At 43.3% G+C, this 24,358-nt stretch overlaps 1 protein-coding gene across 1 annotated transcript in view; it reads right to left on the bottom strand.

The window, feature by feature from the left end:
- LOC137533588 (alpha-actinin-1) overlaps nucleotides 1–24,358 on the bottom strand; it is a 180,110-nt gene that overhangs the window by 73,186 nt on the left and 82,566 nt on the right. The window contains exons 2-7 of the mRNA XM_068254944.1: nucleotides 16,560–16,674; nucleotides 15,913–16,032; nucleotides 6,182–6,268; nucleotides 4,605–4,692; nucleotides 1,723–1,801; nucleotides 317–401 (exon numbers count right to left, since the gene is read on the bottom strand). Coding sequence (XP_068111045.1) covers nucleotides 317–401; nucleotides 1,723–1,801; nucleotides 4,605–4,692; nucleotides 6,182–6,268; nucleotides 15,913–16,032; nucleotides 16,560–16,674 — 574 coding nt within the window. The remainder of the gene's footprint in view (nucleotides 1–316; nucleotides 402–1,722; nucleotides 1,802–4,604; nucleotides 4,693–6,181; nucleotides 6,269–15,912; nucleotides 16,033–16,559; nucleotides 16,675–24,358) is intronic.

Genomic DNA, 24,358 nt, shown 5'->3' with positions numbered 1-24,358 from the left:
TACCGTGGCGATCAGAAACAATCCTTAAAAGTGAACAAGAGATGAAAAACTAATGAGAAACAATTTGATATGTCCTTCTACTCCTAAAAATGACTCTTTTAGATATCTCAAGGTTTTATTTTATGTATAAACATTTACAAAGCAGATTTAAAGAGAACCTGAGGTGGTTTCTAATAATCCTAATAGCACACAGAGCCTGGATCTGCATATAATGCCCAGCCTCTGTTGCTATACTGCTCCCCCTGCGCTCTGCTGTGCCCCCATAAATCACACAGCCATGCTAGCGACACACAGAGTGTCGCAGCCGGCTGTTTACCTTTGCCAGTGTCACTCTCGCCGCTCCCCGCCCCCGTCGTCCCTTCCCGCTGATTGGAGGGAAGGGCCGCAGGCGGAGAGTGCCGCTATGGAGGAGGCGGGGGAGCGGAGAGTATGGCAACAGAGGCTGGGCATTATATGCAGACCCAGCTAAGGTTTTATAGTCTCTGCTCAAATGCAGTGTCTCAAGATTCCCAGAGTGAAAATAAATGAACTATTGACCTTTTTATCTTTCCTCTCCCAGGTATCTGCTTAAGTGAATGTTTAGCGTTAAAAAAAAAAAAAAAGTCAGACACTCATCTAAGGAGAGGGAAGGCTCGGTCCTAATGAGCCTTCCCTATCCTCTCCCGGTGCCCGGTCCCACGCAGGATCCCCCGTGGCAGTATTCGACCAGTTCGGTCAAATACTGCCACTTCCTCAGCCGAAGGGATGTTTCGGAAGCCTTCGGGAGCACTCGGGCTCCCGAAGACGGTCCGCTCCATACTACGCATGCGCGAGCGCCCTCTATGACGCACTCGCGCGTGCGTAGTATGGAGCGGACCGTCTTCGGAAGCCCGAGTGCTCCCGAAGACCTCCGAAGTCCCAGCGGCGGCGGACGTGAACGGGGGAGCCAGCGCAGCACCGAGGGCACCGGTAGAGGAGAGGGAAGGCTCATTAGGACCGAGCCTTCCCTCTCCTTAGGTGAGTATCTGACTTTTTTATTTTTATAGCGGTACCCATTGGCTTTAGCAAAGCGTTCTATAGCTGCAATTTGTTATCAGTAAGCCGACTGAGTCCTGACTGGAGAAAAACTGTCAGTTCCATAGCTAATTATAAGCTCTTTCAGGCAGGGGAAAAAGATAAGTGTCTGTATGCTTGCCACTGTATATGCACATGTCTATTTCATCATGTCACATGTCATCTCTGGTACACTTAAAGCCACGGCAATGTATGGTTAATGGAAACTTTTAAATTGCAGTCTACCCCTAGCACACTTCTATGTTTGTCCTTGTCCCTGCTCTATGCACTTTCCAGAAAACTGTATACAGTAGAAACCCTTTATAGTAAAGTTTAAGGGACCTGAACAAGTTGTTTACTATATCAGTTTACTATATCACAATTGGTCATTGTATATTTATACAGGCGCATTAGCTGGGACCTGATGACTGAGTTTTTAATATATTAGAGTTTACGATAACGGCATTCTACTGTAATGGATTTCCAGACTAACCAGCGTGGCACAAGTTCCCCAGAAACGTGGCAGGAATGGTTAGTTTGGCAGAGATGTCCATTTTAAAGTTCTAAGTCTCTTTATGACAACTACAAAGATAAGAATGACTTCTCAATCTGGAGATTAGTAGTTAGTGGAGTTGTTTTTTTTTCTTTAATTGTAATAAAGTTTCATCATAGTAATAATGGCTCAGCTACCTTCCGTAATTTGCCGTAGTCAATGAGTTCCGGGCGATGTCTGTGAATAAGTGCGCAGAATCCAAGACCATCCTTCCAGCTGGAAACAGAGGAGAGTCAGTCAGTATTCATTCCCCATCATATCACTAGCTGAGTGTAACACCATTGCCACTAGAAAATTTGCGACCCCCCTCCCCCCCCCCCAGTGGAGGTATGTATCATTGGAGGGGCAGCCCACAAGCATTATAAAGAGAACTGCCATAAACTTATGTCAGGGCTGCACAAGTCTTCCTGTAATTAAATATCTTACACATTTCAATATTGCAGGCAGCTATCAATTAAAAAGGCTAATAATAAACACAAGCTGCATTTTTTTTTTTTTTAACCACGGCAACACTACCCCATCAGGAATACAGACTATATTAAAGGCTCTCAACTAATTGCATGAAGTGCAAAAATTCTTTAAAAGGTTGCACATTGTTCCACAACTTATGGTGTGTTCCCACTGGAGCTGAGAGCGGACATTTCTCAACTCATCGCAAAACTTGTCAGTCTGCAACAGATCTGTGCTGTCCGCAATAAATGGATGTGTTCCCCATATAGCCTATGGAGGCAACACTTCTGCCCGGGACTAGTCGGACCACAGTGGACCATCAGAGGGGACACTACACTGCACAGAAGTGCGGCCTGCTTACTGCCATGGATCCGTTGCAAGCTGACAACTGTGAACGTCTCCTACAAATAAAATTATAAGTCGTGCACTGCACTGTTAGTTTTGAAATGAGTGGAGAACAGACACAAAATGTCCATTCTCAGCTCAAATGGGAACGCAGCCTTAGGTCTGGAACCTACTAGCAGCGCTTGCTAATGCAATGCTATGGGAAATTTTTAAGAATCCCTCAAGGGGGATCACGGTCACAGCATTACATTAGGGCCCACTGCTTTTTTTAAAAAATGCATAAAAACTCATGTGTTTTTCAAGCATTTTTGAAAGTGTTTTAAGCGGTTTTAACATTTAAATACGTTCAAACATGCTTGAAAAACGCATGCGTTTCTATACATTTTTTTTTTTAAAAAGCAGTGGGCTCAGGCCATTAGCAATAGCTTTTCAAATCGCTTACAAAAAGTCTAGAAAAGCACCGATAGTGGGCTCCAGGCCTTACTGTGCCAACGAAGATCAACAAATCCTCTCAGGCTGAGTCTATTGTTCATCAAGGTAAAGATACACACTTGCAATGATCATTCGAAATCTTTACAACTGCGTGTAGATGCCCCCTGATGTCTGCCATAAATCCCTAAACTATTTGGGTATGCTGGCCATTCATGTACAATATGAACAGTTATCAGACTTAAAACGGAACTGAAATGAAAAAACAAAACAAAAAACAGAGTTTCACTTACCTAGGGCTTCTTGCCAGCCCCATGCAGCCTTCCTGTCCCTCGCTGGTCTTCCATGATTCTCCGTTCTCCTGCCAGCAGCTACTTTCGGTCCAGTCGACTCGGCAACTCCGCCTGCGCGCCCCGGGTCACACGCATCTTTCTCCCCAATAGTGTCTTGCACTATTAGCACAGGACACTATTGCTGGCGAGAAATATACGCGTGGCTTGCAGTACTAAAAGTAGCTGGCGGCGGGAGAATGGAGGATCATGGAAGACCGACGAGGGCCAGGAAGGCTGCACGGGACTGGCAGAAGCCCCAGGTGAGTGAATTTTTTTTTGTAATTTCAGTTCCGCTTTAAGCTGGCCATACATCAAATAGATTTTGCAGCCCAATTGAGCATCTGATTCAACAATTTTATTGGATGAAAACTGGTGCAACAACAATCATGCCTGGTTAACTATTAGGCCGATTTCGGGACAAAATCGGTCAAATGCATCTATCTAGCATGGTCAATCTGGTGCGCAGCCGTAACGGCATGCAATACAGCAAGAAACCTGATTGACCCCAGCTGTTGTCTCCCCAAATGTAAATGTGCTCCCATAGTGCCCGTTCATTGTAAATCTCACCTGCCACCACTATCCAGCTGATCCCAGTCTTGTCCACTGCTTCTCACAAGCATTGCCAGGCATAGTAGACTTCTCACACGTGCTATACACGACCACTATGTGGTGGCTGCGTGTGATGGGCGATGCTCAGGGGAAGCAGCAGACAAGCCCGTGAGCAGGAAGGCACATTAACATTCAAGGGACAGCCGCCAGGCAGTGTCACAAGGCCAATGTGCGAGAGAGGTCATAATGAAATCAGATTTCTCTCCGATCAGAGAGAGATCTGTCTCTTGGTCAATATGCCCACACGTCACTAGGTGTATGGACACCTCTGCAGGTACCAGTAGTCTTCTTACCACATATCACCCCACCCCTCTCCCTTTCATAGAGTAAAACACGCTGCTCAAACAGCCTGCTGGTACAGCTCTCTCTTCAAATCAGCCACTTGAAATTATCTGTGAAGATCGGTTAACACAATGAAAATTTTAAGTCAAGATATCAGTCTGTCCAGACTAATTCACAGGCAGTCAGAATACCTGAGCACATTGTTGTTCTAAACCTATAATTTGGAAAAATTGCCAATGGTTGTTCTGAATTACAGTAAATTACTGTCTATATAGCTTATAGCTTAGTGGTCAGCACTCTTGCCATGCAGCATTAGTATTCCAGACAGGACACTTCTCATGGTTTTTGCATTTTCTCCTTGTGTTTGTAGTTCCCATACATCCCAAGAACATGGTTTCCCCAAAAACTGCTCTTTGAGCATTAGATTAATGGCCCCTCCAAGAGACAGCTAGGCTGGAGATGTTACTTCCTGTGTCATCAGTATATAAAAGTGAAACAATAAGAATAATGCCTCCCTTTGGGGTGCCTATGCAGCTTCTGTGATGTGAGCCATTAAAAGCTTTTTATCTCACCTAATGTGGAAGTTCTGTATGTTCACATTCTTATATGGAGCAGTCTTTCTCTGACACCACAGGAGAAGACCTTCTTTGGCAGATGTCTCTGTAAGTAAACAAAATACAAGATTTAAAAAAAAAAAAAAATTGTATCTCGAAACAGACAAGCTTACCACATGGTTCCTGCTATTATGGCTTTCCAATAGCAGATTTCTGCGCCATGCGTTTTTACAGAAATTTAGGAGGCATTATGGTATACACAAGTTATACCAGCTATTGCAGTTCATTTTCAAGTACGTTTTTCCCATTGTTTATCTCTAGTTTTAAAAGACCACTTAGATCTGTTTTTTCTACCCCTGAAACCTGAGATGCCAATTACTGGTGTGATTTTTTTGTAAATGATCACATTTCCAATCAGATCATTAAAATTAGCGCTTACTGTGTTAAAGGTGCATGCGTCTAAAGGTACCAACACATCTGGCAATTTTGGCGGCCAATCGACCAATAGATAGATCTTGCTCTAATCAAATGTAATTGGAAATAGTTCCGCCGGCTGCCATAAACCGTAGGCTGATTCCTGATCGATTTCAGCATGAAACATTTCGGGAATCAGTCTTGTGACGCCACCTCGTCGCCTCTGGCCACATCCCCCCAAATGTAGATGATGGTTGCCTCGTGGGGGGGGGAATCCGAAAGACGAGTGTGGTCACAGCGGCCGGGGGTTTCTGTCACGTTCGAGATTATCGCACGCCGTTACCACTGCGCACCCAACACCTGATCGAGCATGTTGGCCCGAAATTTCCAGCATGTCTGATCCCTGATTGTGACCCACAATTGGTTGTTACGTTGATTGGGCATGCTTTTGTTGGCAGCGATTATCATCCAATTTGATAATTATTGAATCGGAAGGTCGATCGGCCGCAAAATGTACAGATGTATGAACAGCTTTAGGATTTCTCTGTCTAATGCAAAGGCATTAGTCAGAATGCCCCATTCACTCCCCTTTAGGGGAGGGTCTGAAAGTTGCATTTTGTCCAAAAGTCCCTTTTTTCTAGAAATTACAATGGAGACCGGGGAGGTGTCGAACAAGGAGACAACCATGGGCCCAATTCAGAGTCGACCAGATTATCTATCTATTTCTTAATTTACAGTTACAGTATGTCTTAGTGTGGAATAAAATAATGTATTTTTGTTGCAACAATGGTGACAATTTTGAGCACCTCATTTGATGTCACATTTTGATTAAACACCACACAGATAGTAGAGAAGTTAAGTTTCAGCTGGAACATTTTGTATAGCTAAAGCTTCTGTTTACCTCAGCTACCCTCTCTGTGTTGTGGTAATATCTTTATTCAAATTATGTAAGCATCTTTTCTAAATGGAATACATGTTTGAAACTAAAAAAAGCCCAGATTTCCTTGGCAACTATTTTGCTTCAGCTGCACTGAAAAACAAACAAACCTGGATTACAACACTGCTGGTGTGTTTTGATCACTATACTGTACAACAGCTTACATCACCAATCTCTGCAAACAAAATGGCTAAAAGGACAGGGACCTTTCGGAGTAAAATACACAGCGATAAAAAAGGTTCACCTTCAACAGAAATGTCTTGAATAGCAAAGCGCAGGATAATAGTCCAGATCATTCCAAGGGTCATCTTTGCATTGCCATCCACGATTTCTGAAAATAAAACACAAACATACAGTCAGTGGGGAATAAAAATAGAATTTCAACCCCAAAAAAATAAATACTGTACAACAACATAAAAAAAAAAAAGCTTTTGTAAGGCCGGGTTCACAGTAGGCAATGCATTCCATGTGACAGCAGGGAACTATGACTAAGGGCAGCTTGTAAGCCCGACACGCACCAGTTGATGTTGAGTTGTTAAAAGAATACCGACATTTTACCTACCTTACCTGGTTTGCGGATCCTCTCTGTTTTGTATGCATGGATTGGCCTGGCTGACCAGATCCTGCACTGGTGGGTGCAAGTTTATGGGGGCATCAGAGTTTTTAACAATTTTTCTGATCCTCGTGACAGCAGCCTATGGAAAGCCGTGTCGCATGTTATCTGCATGTTGCTTCACATACAGTCAACGAAAAGCAGGCATTATTAGGTCAGTTTTACACCTAAGATTAGCGGTGGTTTGCAAAAGTATTTGGCCCCCTTGAAGTTTTCCACATTTTGTCACATTACTGTCACAAACATGAATCAATTTTATTGGAATTCCACGTGAAAGACCAGTACAAAGTGGTGTACGCGTGAGAAGTGGAACGGAAATCATACATGATTCCAAATATTTTTTACAAATCAATAACTGCAAAGTGGAGTGTGCGTAATTATTCAGCCCCCTTTGGTCTGAGTGCAGTCAGTTGCCCATAGACATTGCCTGATGAGTGCTAATGACTAAATCGAGTGCACCTGTGTGTAATCTAATGTCAGTACAAATACAGCTGCTCTGTGACGGCCTCAGAGATTGACTAAAAGAATTTTGGGAGCAACACCACCATGAAGTCCAAAGAACACACCAGACAGGTCAGGAATAAAGTTATTGAGAAATTTAAAGCAGGCTTAGGCTACAAAAAGATTTCCAAAGCCTTGAACATCCCACGGAGAACTGTTCAAGCGATCATTCAGAAATGGAAGAAGTATGGCACAACTGTAAACCTACCAAGACAAGGCCATCCACCTAAACTCACAGGCCGAACAAGGAGAGAGTGCTGATCAGAAATGCAGTCAAGAGGCCCATGGTGACTCTGGACGAGCTGAAGAGATCTACAGCTCAGGTGGGGGAATCTGTCCATAGGACAACTATTATTCGTGCACTGCACAAAGTTGGCCTTCATGGAAGAGTGGCAAGAAGAAAGCCATTGTTAACAGAAAAGCAGAAGTCCCGTTTGCAGTTTGCCACAAGCCATGTGGGGGACATAGCAAACATGTGGAAGAAGGTGCTCTGGTCAGATGAGACCAAAATGGAACTTTTTGGCCAAAATGCAAAGCGCTATGTGTGGCAGAAGACTAACACTGCACATCACTCTGAACACACCATCCCCACTGTCAAATATGGTGGTGGTAGCATCATGCCCTGGGGGTGCTTCTCTTCAGCAGGGACAGGGAAGCTGGTCAGAGTTGATAGGAAGATGGTTGGAGCCAAATACAGGGCAATCTTGGAAGAAAACCTCTTGGAGTCTGCAAAAGACTTGAGCCTGGGGTGGAGGTTCACCTTCCAGCAGGACAATGACCCTAAACATAAAGCCAGGACAACAATGGAATGGTTTAATACAAAACATATCCATGTGTTAGAATGGCCCAGACAAAGTCCAGATCTAAATCCAATTGAGAATCTGTGGCAAGATCTGAAAACTGCTTTTCACAAAGGCTGTCCATCTAATCTGACTGAGCTGGAGCTGTTTTGCAAAGAAGAATGGGCAAGGATTTCAGCCTCTAGATGTGCAAAGCTGGTAGAGACATACCCTAAAAGACTGGCAGCTGTAATTGCAGCAAAAGGTGGTTCTACAAAGTATTGACTCAGGTGGCTGAATTATTACGCACACCCCACTTTGCAGTTATTTATTTGTAAAAAATGTTTGGAATCATGTATGATTTTTGTTCCACTTCTCACATGAACACCACTTTGCATTGGTCTTTCACGTGGAATTCCAATAAAATGGATTCATGTTTGTGGCAGTAATGTGACAAAATGTGGAAAACTTCAAGGGGGCCGAATACTTTTGCAAACCACTGTAACTTGACCAGTTTGTTTAACAATATTAGATTTGTTGGGAAGAGGAGTAACTGAAGTATAATGTTCTGACTGATGCACAGATATAACTATTATGAAGTTCATGTAATAAATGTTTATTATAGTGCTATATAGATACTTGACATGTTCACACCCACCTCTCCGTGACAAGTTAATGAACTGGAAATTCCATGTTCAGTCATAGAGGATTCCGATAATACTCTACCTTTCATAAAAGTTCTGACCGTTTGTCACCAACCCTGAAAACATGCTATGTAAGGGCCTTTTTCCACTACCCTGCGATTTGCGATTTGATTCTGATCGCAAAGTACATTAAACTAACGGAAACTGCAGCAGCAATTTCCATTAGTGCGATCCGATTTTGGTCAAAACGCAATAGTCGTCCTGCTGCATTTTGGGTGTAATTGAGCTTTACTATAATGAGCATAGTAGCTCAATCGCATGGTGGAAATTGAAACGCAATCGCATTTCATAGTGGAAAAGAGCCCTAAATACTGAATCACACATTCTACCAATCAAGACTGCAGTGAGAGATTGTACAGCGTGCTACTAGTGATGGTGATGTCTAGGAGAACTGGAGAAGCATGTGATTTGTTTGATCAGCTGATAATCTGCAAAGCTCTGATTTGCTGTGGTCACATCCTGCTTTAGCACATGAGCAGGGCTAGAAAATCAGAGACTTGCATACCTATCACCTGACTAAACTGATCACATGCTTCTCCAGGAGCTCTCCTAGACATGAACGTCACTACGTGCTACCGGTTGTGCTTATAGGGACATCATCAAGGTAGAAAATCTGAAGAACTGATTTTTCTGGATTTGCTCAGGGATGGAACAGACAGTTCGGGATTTGCCCAGGGATGGTGAAGACTGAACATGTAATGAGCCCCAAACAAGGAAAACAGTAATTCAAACAGGCTTCATAAAAGAAACTTGTAGAGAGATTAATAGTGAGAGTCATCTTTATTCATGCCAACTGCCACAGTGATCTTTATGCCTGGTATACACCATGCAATTTCCCACCAGATAGACGGGTCAAAAAGATAATTTTCTACAGGTCTGATCTGATTTCCGATAGTTATGATTGATTTTTCCAATCACTACTATATAAAATCAATCCGAAAACGAATGGAAATCTGATCGGAGCTGTCATAAATAACTGACGGGAAATTGCATGGTGTGCACCAGGCATTAGACTTCTAAAGTGTCCGAGTCAATCTTTAAAAAAAGCTGTTAGGGCCCATTCACACTTGCTGATTGCAAAACGCTAGCGTTTTGCTCTGGCGTTTTTTGGTGATTAACGCCCAAAAAAAATCACCATTCACACCCGGCGATTTTTTAGCGATCGCGTTTTGCGCTTCTATAACACTAAAACGCGATCCCTGGGAAATTGCCTGAAAATGGTGCAGGCTACGCGTTTGCATTTAGCGTTTTGGGGCGATTTGCAGCGATTAGCGCAAATCGCCCAAATGAGAACGGGCCCATAGACTTTTATTACCCTAGCACTTTCAAAAGCGCTAGCGTTTGAGCCTTTTGCCGAAATTGCCGGTAAAACGCTCAAGTGTGAATGGGCCCTTAGAGAACCGAGTCGGAATAGCTGATCTGCAGTATTCGCCCCAGGCTCCTTTAGCTAGGTGCTCCACCCGGCTATTTTTGGTGAGCACCCGGCTGTCATCGGCTCACCTCATCCTATGCTGTAATCAGAGTTGCGCAGAGAAGCACCAGCCCTGCATTCTCTCATATTGCCCCACCTCGCTACTTTTTCATGCCACCCGCCTGGTAAAACAAATTCTGGGGAGAACACTGGATCTGCACACTTATTCAAGCTCAGATACTGAGCAAAATACCAGGGGCAGGGTCTCTTGCTCAATTTTTGGCTCAGTTGGGCATTAAATCAGCGTTTCCTAAATATGTCACTCTAGTCTGGCGAACAGTGCATGTGCTGTAACTAAGACCATGTTACAGGTGTGGCAACTTATGGTTCAGCACTGTGGAGTATTTACCCTGTACTCAGGGTAAATACTCCACAGTGCAGATAAAGAGTTGTCCTATATGGTTTATTACACAAAGTCCGTCTTCCATTGCTCAATGCTTAAATAAGACTCCTTCTCATAGAGACCAGCTAATAAACCTTTGTATGCATAACTTAGAAGTAAAGACTGTATTGAAGGAAAAAAACACATACATAAATATATACTTTTGTATTGTTGCAAGGTTTATTTAGGACAATGGAACTTTGTTAATCATCCAGAAGTTAATCCTAGACATACAGCGGTGGAAGAGACAGCCCCTGGAACCACAGAACTCCCAACAACAGCAAGTAAATATTTCATGTAGGTTTACGTTATTATAATTAGAAAAACATCTGGACATTGTAATTCAACCATAATGAGTCTGCCATAGGTAGGAATAAGCAGCAGATTATCCCATTATACCCAGAAAGTATATTTTGAACGATCATATCTATAGGCCTATCCTGGTACACCGCATGCAATTTCCCATCAGACAGCTAGGTCGAACCGATCGGATCAGTTCATTTCGGCGCGCGGCTCTATGAGCCGAGCGCCGAAACTGGGCGCCGTCATAGCAGCAATGCTATGATGCGCGCCCCGCGTAGCGGTAATTCGGGGATCTGGCGGTTGCCAGACCCCGAATTACATCTCCCTCCGAGTTGCGACAACTCAGAAGGGGAATAGTATTTAACGGCGCCTCGGAGTATAGCGGCAGTGGGGAGAGCCATCATTCGGCTCTCTTCGCACCGAACTGAGCGGCGCCGAAATAATATGCAACCCGAAACAATTGTTACCGACAGGTCTAATCTGATTTCTGATCATTTTTTCTTATCAATTTTGAGACGTAACCAGAAAAACGATTGGAAATCAGATCGGACCCGTCAGAAAGAATCTATTTGACCCGTCTATCTGATGGGAAATTGCAAGCTGTGTACCAGGCCTAAGTCCACCTAAAACCAACGTCATCTTCAGATGTCAGGCCGACATCATACATGCAATCTTTGCCCAGATTAATTGTAACAATCTTATATTGGTCAGTAGCTACAGACTTCCTCTTCGCAAAGGTGATCCATTCTTATCTGCTCAGAACATGATAAGCCAACACTGTGCTCAACTTAAAGTGGACCTGAACCTTCTCCCTGCTCTAAAAGATGCTGCCCCTACACTTTGGATGCTGCCCCTACACTTTGGAACTCCCTGCCACACCCAATCAGGACAGCCCCATCCCTGGAAGCATTTAAAGGGAACCTAAACTGAGAGGGATATGGATTTTTCCTTTTAAACAATACCAGTTGCCTGAAAGTCCTGCTGATCTCTTTAGGTGCAGTAGTAGCTGAATCACACACCTGAAACAAGCATGCAGCTAATCCAGTCTGACTTCAGTCTGAACACCTGATCTGCATGCTTGTTGAAGGGCTGTGGCTGAAAGTATAGAGACACAGGATCAGCAGGACTGCCAGGCAATTGGTATTATTTTAAAAGGAAAAATCCACAACCTTCTCAGTTTAGGTCCCCTTTAAGTCTAAACTGAAAACCTACCTTTTCAGTCTGGCATTCATGAACATCTGACTATCTCCTCTGTAACACAACCCAGCCTGAAACCCTGTATTAATCTGAGACACAGCTATGCGCTTTGAGTCCTATGGGAGAAAAGCGCTTTACAAATGTTATTGTATTGTATTGTAAAAGATACGCAATAGCATAATAACCTTTAAAAAAAACAAAAGAAAAAAAACTTTTCTTTGTTACAGCTGATACAAATCCTGCAATAAATCTGCAGTGTGTCTACTCCCTGTTTTCATGGAAGCAGACATAGGGTTAACATCCTGTGTTTACAAATTAGCTGCTCTGCCAAGAACTGCTGAAATTTCTGAGCTGACAGCTGCAAAATCAAATTACACTTGTGATTAGTCAAAGATGAAAAAAAGGGGGGGGGGAGAATTAGACTGCCTAAGCTCTCCAAATACAAACAGGGTGCTTTTCTCTAGGTTTTCCTTCTGTCTTGTGCAAGAGTTCAGGTCCACTTTAAGATATCCATACTCTTTTCAAAGGCACCGAGATTCGACCTGAAATCAGATCTGATTTCACCTGAAATCTGATCAGAGAGGTATCTATTGCTACTACACACTCTACACAGATTTCCAATGGATTGCAGCATGGAACCTCCCTCTACCTATCCACCGGCACACCTCCTCTTGTGTCTTCTCTCCATTGCCATCTGGACATCCGGTAGCGATGGTGAGAAAACAGAGCAGGATTATCCACCAGGCAACCTAGACAGGTGCTTAGGGCCTAGCGGGTGTCAAAGAACTCACCTGCCACCTTTTTTGACCTCTCTTCACTTCAGCTTCACAGAAGGACCACAAGGCGCTGCTAATCTACTACCTTGACTAGGGCCCCATTACATCTTATCCATCTCTGAGAAAATAGACAGGATGAGATGTGTCGGCGCATAGGTGATTGAATGGGATCTTCACTGCAACATGTTGCATAGGCTGGGAGAGCACATTACATGTGGGAGCAGACCGGGCCTGGGTCCGCCAGACAACCCGAAACAGAATGCCACCACCACAGCGCACCAACCGCCCTCTTTCGTCCAACATTTTTCCATCCAGAATCATTAATGGTTTTGATCGGTTTCAGATGGAAAGCAAGCGCAAAAAGGCTCGGGTGGACACGTTGCGGCATAAATCTCTGCTCCATTCCGTTACCAAAGATTGAATCTGCTGTGAAAATCAAGTAAAGTATGGGTACCTTTACTATGGACATCTGCCAGACAGGTATTAAAGGATACCACAACTGACATGTGGCATAATGAGATAGACATGGGTATGTACAGTGCCTAGCACACAAATAACTATGCTGTGTTCATTTTTTTCTTTCTCTGCCTGAAAGAGGTAAATATCAGGTATGTAAGTGGCTGACTCAGTCCTGACTCAGACAGGAAGTGACTACAGTGTGACCTTCACTGATAAGAAATTCCAACTATAAAACACTTTCCTAGAAGAAAATGGCTTCTGAGAGCAAGAAAGAGATAAAAAAGGGGGAAATTCTTATCAGTGAGGGTCACACTGTAGTCACTTCCTGTCTGAGTCAGCCACTTACATACCTGATATTTACCTCTTTCAGGCAGAGAAAGAAAAAAAGGAACACAGCATAGTTATTTGTGTGCTAGGCACTGTACATACCCATGTCTATCTCATTATGCCACATGTCAGTTGTGGTATCCTTTAAGCAGTAGAGAAATGTTTCAGTGAGCCATAAGCTGGCTCTTACAGACATAACTCACGATGTTGCTGTAGGTCTAGGTTTTTAATCATTTTATGATATCATCCATACATTTCTGTGGGTTTTGGTGCATCTATGGCAACATCTTTGGAGCTCATTAGGTTTTCATAAACCTACGGTAGCAATAATGCAACTCTATGAATAAATGGCATAGCATGGCGATTTAGTCTCATCAAGGGTTAGCACAAGAACATGTCTGCATACACAAGGACTCATTTCTGTGTACGCTGGATAGCGTACTGGTAAGGCTGTTGCCATTGATGTAGGGTTTGAGCCTTTGGCCAGCGTTCAAATCCCGTCTCAAGACAGTACATAAAACTGCAAGGAGTTTTTGGGCAAGGCTCCCTAATGATCCTGGTCACCTGTGGAGTGTGCCTTAAGTGGCTGCAGCCCTGAATCACTTCGAGTCAGTCAGGAGAAAAGCTCAATATAAATGTTCTCTGTGTCTACTTTCTGCCCATTCGTGTCCTAAGTTCTGAACAACTTATCAATTGATTGGTTATGGCCACCAGCTTCCAAAAACAAAAAAAGTTTCAGATACTCAGAACCAGATGGACTCCTACGAAACATGGTTAGCTTAAGAAGTAAAAGAATTTTGGAATCTATCTAGTTTAAAGTGAAAAAATACCCTAGAAATACAAGTTATGAAAAATGCAGAAAACACAATCTCAGGAGTAGAATGCTGAAGCTGAAGATCAGTAATAAGCAGCTCATAAAAGAGAGGAGATACAGAGTACACTTTGCACTTCAAGGTAGGAGGTCAACTTCTGGAGAAAAGATGCATGCTTCCTCGTCAGATAAGAGCTTTCTAGTCAATAAATACAGTGAACAAAAATACAAAGGATTTCATACATATTAGGTCGAATTTACATCTTATTTTAAACTGCCCTTTCATCTTCAGATTATGGCCTTTAAAATCAGATAAGGAATCCTCATCCACAAACATTCCATATAAATATCACTTTGCGCCTTAAGGTGGAATTACCTGTACATACGTTGTACATACGCTCAGATTGCTACCCAATGTGGCAAACCGATCAACCCCTTTCTGATCTGAATCTGATCAGAGGGATTAAATGTTTCCACACAAATCACAGATTTATTTATTTATTTATTTTCTAGATTTCAGCAGGAAATCTTTTTGAAAAATCTATTGAGCCGCAGTGTTGCACTGTTCCATGCACTGCAATGCTACAGGCAATCAATCTACCACTGCTCCTCCACCGCCCATCATCGATCAAGCTATTCCATCTGGTCTTATCAATAATCTTGACCAATTTTTTTAACAAACTAGGTTTTAAAATACAATTGATGTGGCATGCTCTGCTACTAACCCCAGTAGTTTCCATTACAGTGATCAAACCTGCTGGGAAATGACTGGGGAAATCAATGATTGCATGGCCTGCATTAAAGCCAAGAAAGTTGTATACAGAACGATCACCCCATCTGAACCTTGAGACAAGCATACCAATTTAAATTGTTTTAGAAGTTTATAACTTCAGTCAGCTCTGGACTTTTTTGCCATCACGGACAGCAAGTTTCCTCTATTTAAAACCATAAAGGTCCTGGTATTTATCTACCATCTCTAGATCCTACTAATTACCCAGATGATCCAATTCTAAACCCTAACCAACAAAGCTCTCCACAATCTCCCTCCGCTGTCCTCACTAGTTTCCGGGTACCAACCCAATCGCAAACTCAGATCTGCAAAGGACCTTTTGTCCTCCTCTAGAATTACCTCCTCACATTCACATATACAAGATTTTGCACGCGCTTCACCCCTCCTCTGAAATTCCACAACCTCACTTGTTCCGACAAGCATACACTCTACCTTAGGCTACTCTCCTTTGTCCTAAGGCCAAGTTGCACTCCTACTAGATACTCTAAAATACACTGCCTCTAGGTATGTTTATTGTATGTTACCCCACCTCTTGTTTCCCCCCATTCCTTTAGACCGTAAGCTCGCAAGTGCAGAGCTCTCTCCCTGTTTTGTGTCTTGGAACTCATATTTTCTTCACCCTGTTACTTTTGTAACTGTAATGACCAATTCTGTATTTTATCACCAATTCTGTATTGTGTACATTGGTGTATATAATTTGTTTGTATTATTATGTACCCCAAGTGTGTTTCTTACTTTGCACAGGACCATGGAATATGTTGGCGCTTTATAAACCAATATTATAATAACAACAATAATAATAGTAATATCTGGTTGCTTGCAGATTATGCATATGGTTATCCATATTCACAGATATGCTCACCTTCTGCACCTATGGAGACCAGTTTTACCCCTTTACTGCCAATAAAATTTAGAGCTTTGTTGACATTAGAGATTTTGTGCACTCGCATTTTCCCACGTTCGGGTTTGGGCAAGCGTTCCCCTGTTGAGAAAAAAGAAAAAATCAGTGTAAAAGATACAGTGAGCATGACCAATACAGTGTACAGAGAAACATAAGACATACCATGAATACCTGAATAGGATTGCTGCAGAGAAGCAGTTTACTGTAGCGTTGGGCACATGTATTGATTGATATCTATCTATCTATCTACATACATACACATATACAGTGTGTGTGTGTGTGTGTGTGTGTGTGTGTGTGTGTGTGTGTGTGTGTGTGTGTGTGTGTGTGTGTGTGTGTGTGTGTGTGTGTGTGTGTGTGTGTGTGTGTGTGTGTGTGTGTGTGTGTGTGTGTGTGTGTGTGTGTGTGTGTGTGTGTGTGTGTGTGTGTGTGTGTGTGTGTGTATAGATAGATATCAATCAATTCATGTGCCCAACGCTACAGTAAACTGCTTCTCTGCAGCAATCCTATTCAGGTATTTACATACATACATACATACATACATACATACATGCACACATTTACACACGCACACATATTAGGTGGTTCACTGCCATACGCTTCCTTACCTGAAATGACTTCAAGTAGTAACATGAGTTTAAGGCCATCTCGGAAATCCTCGTCTATGTTCTCAATCTGTGTCCCAGCTTTCCGGAGATGTGAGTTACACCACGCTGTGAAGGTCTGTGGATAAGAAGAACAGCTTGTCAAGCAGTGGGAAAAGAGCAGGTAAAAAAAAATCAATCCAAAAAAGGACAGATTACTCCAAACAGGGCTATTTCTGGCAAACCGGTCATACAAATCATTACAAATAAATAAACTATGTATGCTGTTTAACAGAGGGTTGTAACATCCAAAAAAGCACACACACACAAAAAAAGTTTGCACCGCAAAAATATACGTAAACCCTTTTTTCTAAAATGGGTATCTATATGTCCTCCAGTTTTTTCCCCTCTTTTTACCTGGATGCTATTGCCTAACTGCAGGAACTGTGCAGTGACAGCAGGTTTGAGTGAAGCTTACTTCAGCATGCTGACAGGCATATACAGGGCGCCGCTCCCCCCTCTCAGTGACAAACTCCCTTATGGGCGGGATGTACGTCACTGGTATTCCCATCGGTCTGTGCAGGTGCGCAGCACCAGGCTCCCGCCTATGAAATTCCTGCGTCACCACTTAACTCCAATGGCTTCTGCCGCTGCATCACCACTGAAGTCATACAGTAATAATGTACTGCTGACTTTGTGGTGGCTCGGCGGCAATTTGGAATCTTCTGATGCAATGCAACGCAGTAAGTGTTCTGACTTGCATTGCCATTGCGTTACCGTGCGGTAGGGTAATGCAATGCACACTTGGAATGCCTAAAAGTTTAAGCTGAAGATAACGTCTACTGGCTCTTTTCCACTGTACACACCAGTCTGAAGAAGGTATTACTACAGTATAAACAAAGCTAACTACTCTTTTTTTAAGGATCGCCAATAACTGGTATCTTTCTAATTGAAGACTGTCAGTTTCAACTGATGGCTAACATGGTACGATACTGTGTAACATTCCTGTTGTATATATTTACAAGGCTTAGCAAACCCAGGCCTAAACTAGTAGGGTCACCGTGTTAACAACTCAATTCATTACAGCCTATTTACTGCCATCACTGATGTCCAGATCACCAACATTTATCACTTTATAATTCCTCTGCATCATATCATTAATCATCATCAGTTTTCTTATATTATTTGTCATTATGGCATCCCATTGCCAGCTATAGATGAAGGCATTCTACTTTGTGCCACATTCTAGTCCTGGTCTGTATTCCATCTATCTTCCTATCGGGCAATGTTTATAGTGCTTGGCAATTTCTGGTCTCAGTTGTAATTGTTCTGAACTGTGTCACTGTGGATTCTGCTGAAAAGGCCCTTTCTGTGATGATGGATTAAAAGAACAACATGTTTGTACAGCTTTTAAGGCAAATAGGTCACTTCTCCTAGTTTAATACGTTCATAATGATTATAGACTTTTTTTTCGAAAATAATGACAGACACAGCAGTTGTACAGCATCAACGCAGCAAATTTAAAAGTGAAAAATGATAGGATTTATAATGACGGTAGTCAAAGGTCTTATTCCATAAGGAGGTGCAAACAGTACCCGGGGCATTTCACCCTACAACTATTGCTACTCATGATTGGATTTACAAACATGCTGCGATCCTCTCAATACACCCTGCACATTTTGTGATGCAGTTACCTGCATGTCGCAACGGTTTGTGATTTACTACGGAGGACGGGAAAAAAGTGTTGCAAAAAAATGTAAATTGCAGGACTGCAAGTAAACCACACTGTGGTGTGTTATGCAATTTTCCTGTACTTCTATACTTCCTTCACAAGCGCAAACACTCAAAAAACACAGGAGGACCAACAACGAAACATTTGTAAAGCACTTTTCTCCTGTAGGACAAAAACCCATAAGCTTATCGCAGATCATGTGATTATGAATGCCAGACTAAACAGGTGGCTTTTCAGTTGTGTCCAGGGTTGGAGGGGTCTTGATTAAGTTTGGCAAGGCATTCCACGGTGTAGAGGCAGCATGACAGAGTTCTGGCTCCAAAGGATTTTAGTTAAATTCTAGGGGTGGTCAAGTTATGGGATCCTTTTGATCTGAAGTTGTGGGATGTGTGACGCAGTTGCAACAAAACCTTCAGGTATCCAAAGCCTGGGACATGTAGGGATTTAAATGTAAGCATGCAAATTAGGGCTGAACGGTTTTCATTTTTTAAAACTGAAATCGCGATCAGGGGCAAGCTGATCTTGAGACTGGGTATTCCCATGCCATCACTGGTACCTGCTCTGCTCCCGGCCCCCTCCTTCAGTGAGTCTCGATCCACCTTGCTGCATGGTGAACCACCGTGAAGTGGCGGAGAGCCTTGCCTAGTAACGGCAGCTGCCAGGAAGTTACGTCACTTCCCGTTACAGGCTCTGCTGTTACTGGGTGAACGCTCGCCACCACTGCACAGCTGCTCGTGGCAATGCAGCAAGGGGGATCGGGACTTTGAATGCTCACCGCCACTTTACACTGGCTCGCCGTGCTACAAGGCAGCAAAGGGGATCAAGACTCACTGGTGGAGGGGGCCGAGAGCAGAGCAGGTACCAGCGGTGGCAAAGGGGAGACTAGAGAGAGGGGAGGGAGGTCTGCCTATATAAACTAAAGGGGGAATCTTCCTATTTGCACTAAAGGGGGTGATCTGCCTTTATGCACTAAAGGGGGTGATCTGCCTATATGCACTAAAGGGGTGGGGAGGGGGATCTGCCTATATACACTAAGGGGGGGGGGGGGATTGCCTATATGCACTAAAGGGGTTCTGACTACGCACTAAATGGGGGGAGGGGATCTGCCTATATACACTAAAGGTGGGATCTGGATGGCTAACATGTACTGCGGCACCTATACTGGCTAACCTGTACTGCGGCACCTACACTGGCTGACCTGTACTGCGGCACCTACACTGGCTGACCTGTACTGCGGCACCTACACTGGCTGACCTGTACTGCGGCACCTACACTGGCTGACCTGTACTGCGGCACCTATAGCTGGCTAAGCAATACTGGGGGCACCCATACTTGTCTACCTATGCTGGGGCACTCATACTCTCCATCGGTGTGTTTATCCATCGTTGTGTATCAAAATATAAATCGAAATTGTAATTTCTGGCAGAAATCATGCAATTCAATCTTTTCCTAAAATCGTTAAGGCCGACTGCGGATATTAAAAAGTTTGTGAGCAAGCAAAATTGCATCACACTCATGCAAACATTTCATGTGATTCACATTGTAGAACCAGTGTCTGCACTTTGCAATTTGTAAACAATCTGAAATGCATCACAAAGTACAGCAAATCGCTTGCTGCGTGAAACAGCCCAATTCCTCGGCAAGCAGTTCCATTACAAGGCACAGCAGGCAGTTGACTGAATGAGAGAACATTTCATTTGCGATGATTTTCTGCTAACACAACCATTGCAGAGAGTTCACAGCAGGTCAGGGGTGGACAACTTAATATGGAATTCAGAAACAAGTAGGAATTTTTTTTTTGAGCCAGCTCAACTAATAGTAATTAGAGAGAACATTGACAGCTTAACTGTATAAACACGCAGGATTAAATCTAGCAAGTGTGTGTTGGGGAGCTGCACCCCACACCTTAACCTAAAGATCCGGCATGTAGGGTCATTATCGACATCCGACCAACTCCAGGTGCAAGGATCCACATTTCCTAGGGCCCTTTTCCACTAGCGCGTTTGCGCTGGCTGAATCGGAAAGTCGCAAACCGCTAGCGATTTTACAATCGCTACAGTTTGCTTTTTAACATAGGAATCGCGGTAGGTCATTTCCACTACCGCGATTCGTTTTTTACAGGAACGCGAACGCGCGCCGGAACGATTATTGCCGCGATTTGGCTATGCAGTGCATAGCATAGCAAAATTGCGACCGCAAACATCGGGAAATCGCCGCAAATTTTTGTACTTTTGCGATTCAGCAATCGACTGCTAGTGGAAAAGGGCCCTAATTGTCGATTCTGTCAACAGTCATCAGTAGAACCCGGCTCCACTGCTCCCCTCGCTCATGTGCAAATGGTTTTATCTCTGAGACGCAGACAGAAATGCAGATATCAATTGTAGAATTAGCAGCCTCCATGACACAAACCTAACAATTAAGTTCTGAATACTAATGTAAGACGCCCATTACAGATTTCAGTTTTATGCTAGTTACACACTATGTAATTTTCCTCCAGATCAAAGGTTCGAATTGATAACTTCCGACATGCCCAATCTGCTCCTGATTGATAACGGGATCAATTTTGTGCAGTAATGGTGAGAAAATCGTTCCTGTTATTGATCGGGAGCAGATCAACCATGTCAGAAATTATCGGGGCGCATGTTGAAAAATGGCCCTACGTTAATCTGGGTGCTAGGTGTAGCCGCTAGTAAAAGATCTGTAAAACTACCGATATTCTACTATTAGACACTGGCTAATTCCCATACTTTCACTTTACCCAACCATCTTCTCGCAATAACCCATCCTCAACCTACTCCTAAGACTAGCCTAGGCAACCCCCACGATCCCTCCGCCAATATCTTTACCACCTTCCACCATTGCCGATCACGCACAACCAATGTCCAGCCCCCCAATTATACACTGGACGCCGCTATAGTCGCAACTCGCACTGCTGTCTATGTGGTGCCCATTTTTCCAGGCTGCCACCTACACTGCGATTACCTGCTTCGGGGGCTGCTGTACACACGTTTGATTCTCAGCTGAGGAGGCCTTCTTTACAGCGCAGGAAAAAAATATTTTCGTTTTGGGCAGTGTCAAAAGGTGTTCGCACCTCTTTTTTTTGTTTTTTTGGCCATTAGTGTCCTCCATTTAGGGCATTTTCCCCCAACTTACTGTTCTGACAGGAACTGTGTAAATCTCAAACAGGAACACGAAGAACAACCCTTTTGATATAGAATGAAGTAAAGGTAGAACATGCAAGTATTTTGTATTACTGTCACTTATTCTGTGTTTCTGCCTTTGCTAAACCAGAACAGCCATGAAGGTTTCCAGGGGCAGGAAGTACGGTACATAGATCATCTCCCCAACATGGGCATAGAGAGCCCAAAAGATTAGAAACCGCTTTCCATATTACCGGTATGCAAATCTAAAAAAATATGTTTTAATTTATTTTTTGGGGGGCTTCAACTGACTTTAGTGACAAAATGATTTTTCACATTTCAGCTGCTTTTAATACTATAAAAAGGGCATATTTGTGTATTTTGATTAAAGTGTGGAGATCACTGCAGACTGACTGCATGACACAAGTATACGTCAGCTTATGAGGAGGACAATCTATTTTGCACAGGCCGGAGAGAATGTCTATTTGTGGCACCTATACACAGCCCAGACAATGAGGTCTTTGTGCCACTCACAGGATTATGAGGCGATAAACAAGACAGCACCCAGCCAACCTCTTTTAAACTGTCACAGTCAGTGGTTACCAACAGTCGGAGCTTGCACTTCCTGGGTTTGTGAAACACAAACACTCTTTTGAAAGTCACAGTTTCCTGTATGAGACACCCCAGGTTACCTGTGACATTTGAAAGCAATGATACTTCTAGTATAAGATGAACGTGCTTCCTACAAGACAGAAATAAAAGCTGCAAAGTAATTATGCTTAATTCATTCCATTTACAATCTGACCTCTATTTCAATGTCAGAAAAATCAGAATTATAACAGCCGATTTCCTTTCATATGTGACTAGAATCTCAAGTACTAAAGAGTGCCCATACATTACTTGATATTACAGGCTGATCGGCCTTCCAATTTGATAATTTATCAAATCAGTGTTGCAACATCACCTTGTTAGAGTCCGTGATAATGGCGTTCAATATCGCGACAAACATCGGACCCCGGCCAGTGTCCCTTCCAAGTTTATGTGTCCCTCCCCGTGCCCATGCTCACTGTTAAATGCTCATCTGTCCGCCGGAGGGACTCCTGGCCTGGGGTTTTGTTTCGGCAGGCAGCGATGCTAGGATGAGAATGGTTGATCTGGTGGCACCAGACACATGTATGGTCACCGTAACACCACCAGCTGAAATGCTCATCATCTTATCATGGGTGCAACTACAGATCATGGTTTTCCCAACGTTCACACAGTTTTCCTCGTTTCCCATTGGTGACCCCCACATCCTGGAACCCATCTGCCAAGGGTCATGTAACAATTGTGGCCATCCTGACCCCACTATGGACAAAAAATACCCATCAATTAGGGGTGGGGCAGAAGTGGCGGGTAGATCAATGGCCCACTGCACAGAGTAGTGCAGCGTTTGGTTCAAATGACTGTCAATCAATTTCATGCTATGTGTGATAAGAATTGATCCCTCTCTGATCCAATTCAAATCAGTGAGGGATCAATTGTTCTGCCACGTTCTGTAGCAACCTGTGTGTATGGTCTGGTAGTTGGGGCTCCCCACAGCTCTCTTGGGCTAGTTACCATCCTACCTGCAGTTATGCCCCTCTATGTTATGCTGGTGCATGCACACACTGCAGACACTTCTGAGGAACCAGTAGAGAGAAGATGACAGCCTAGCAGGGCTAGTAGCCAATCTCTTAAATCTTAAAATGCTAATTCTATATAAAATCAGGTTACATTAATAGAAACTAACAGCTTCAGGAAGCAGAATGGATATCAAGGGGACAATGGTTAGGCCTGATCTAACAATCAGATGCAAGCACACAGGTATAAAACGTCCCTGTGGTATATTAGTCCAATATTAACATAAGCAGACAGATCTCATGTTCAGCCCACATACGGCTTTTCATAACTGTGTGGAAGGCATTATGTCATGGAAACGCACTCTGCTTCTATAAAAATAGAAGTGGTGCCTAAATAATGTGCAGGTGCTCTGAGAGCCACAGACTCCTATATCTGGTATCTCCCGCTCTCATCAATCTGCACACTACTCTGAATTCTGGCTCATTACACTTCCTGGAGACTTGTCTGAATAATCACTGATACATTTTTGAGTCACTCTCTACAAAGAAAAGGGAGCAGCACAAATTCATATTTCAAAGTGAGCCTTTAAAGGGTTGAGACTTTCCACTACCCCTTTAGTTGCTGTTCGATAGCCATCCATCTCTCCAGGATTCAAGAAGACCCTAAAGTAGTTTATAAGACCACCGCACAAGACATTGACTGACATACACCCTTTCTTTATACACCTTTGCTAACTGATACACACTATCCAATCCCCAGACATACACTGACCGATGCACACCAACACAGATTTAGATTGACATAACCAGACTTTTACCCATCCCATGGACTGTAGCGTCAGGCTAACCACACAGATCACAGGGGTACATTAGGCTGTCCCACACCCCGCAGTAGAGTAGGCTGGAGGGCACACACACAAGAGGCAGGAATGGATTAAAGTAGGGCACTGATACCACTAACAGGCACCCGACACGGAGTAGGCCCATTAGGGTGGCTAGAACCAGGCTGCAGTAGGCCAGCGTACAGAAGTGTAGGTCCATGCTAAAAAAATAAAAAAAATCTACCTTGCCACAGTGAGCAGATTTACTATTGGCCAAAATAATTTCTTTGATTTTTCGCCAGTTGGATTACCAAAGGTCTCTTACTTGAAGAATATAATGCAATAACTTTAGGGAGACCAACTAATTAGACCAATACACTTTTTGACATTTTTACATTAAAGTCAATATGCCAACTTTAGTGGTTAACGAGCCCCTGTAACATGCTCAATAACTTCATGAGAGAAAAACAAATTGCAGGGCATTGCACAGGTTGCAGGATAGGCTTCAGTGGGGGTAGTTAGTACAGAT

Source organism: Hyperolius riggenbachi, chromosome 9 (assembly GCF_040937935.1).
Source record: "Hyperolius riggenbachi isolate aHypRig1 chromosome 9, aHypRig1.pri, whole genome shotgun sequence".
Taxonomy (NCBI): Eukaryota; Metazoa; Chordata; class Amphibia; order Anura; family Hyperoliidae; genus Hyperolius; species Hyperolius riggenbachi.
The sequence above is the reverse complement of the archived record's forward strand: the minus strand, read 5'-3'. Positions and strand labels throughout refer to the sequence as shown.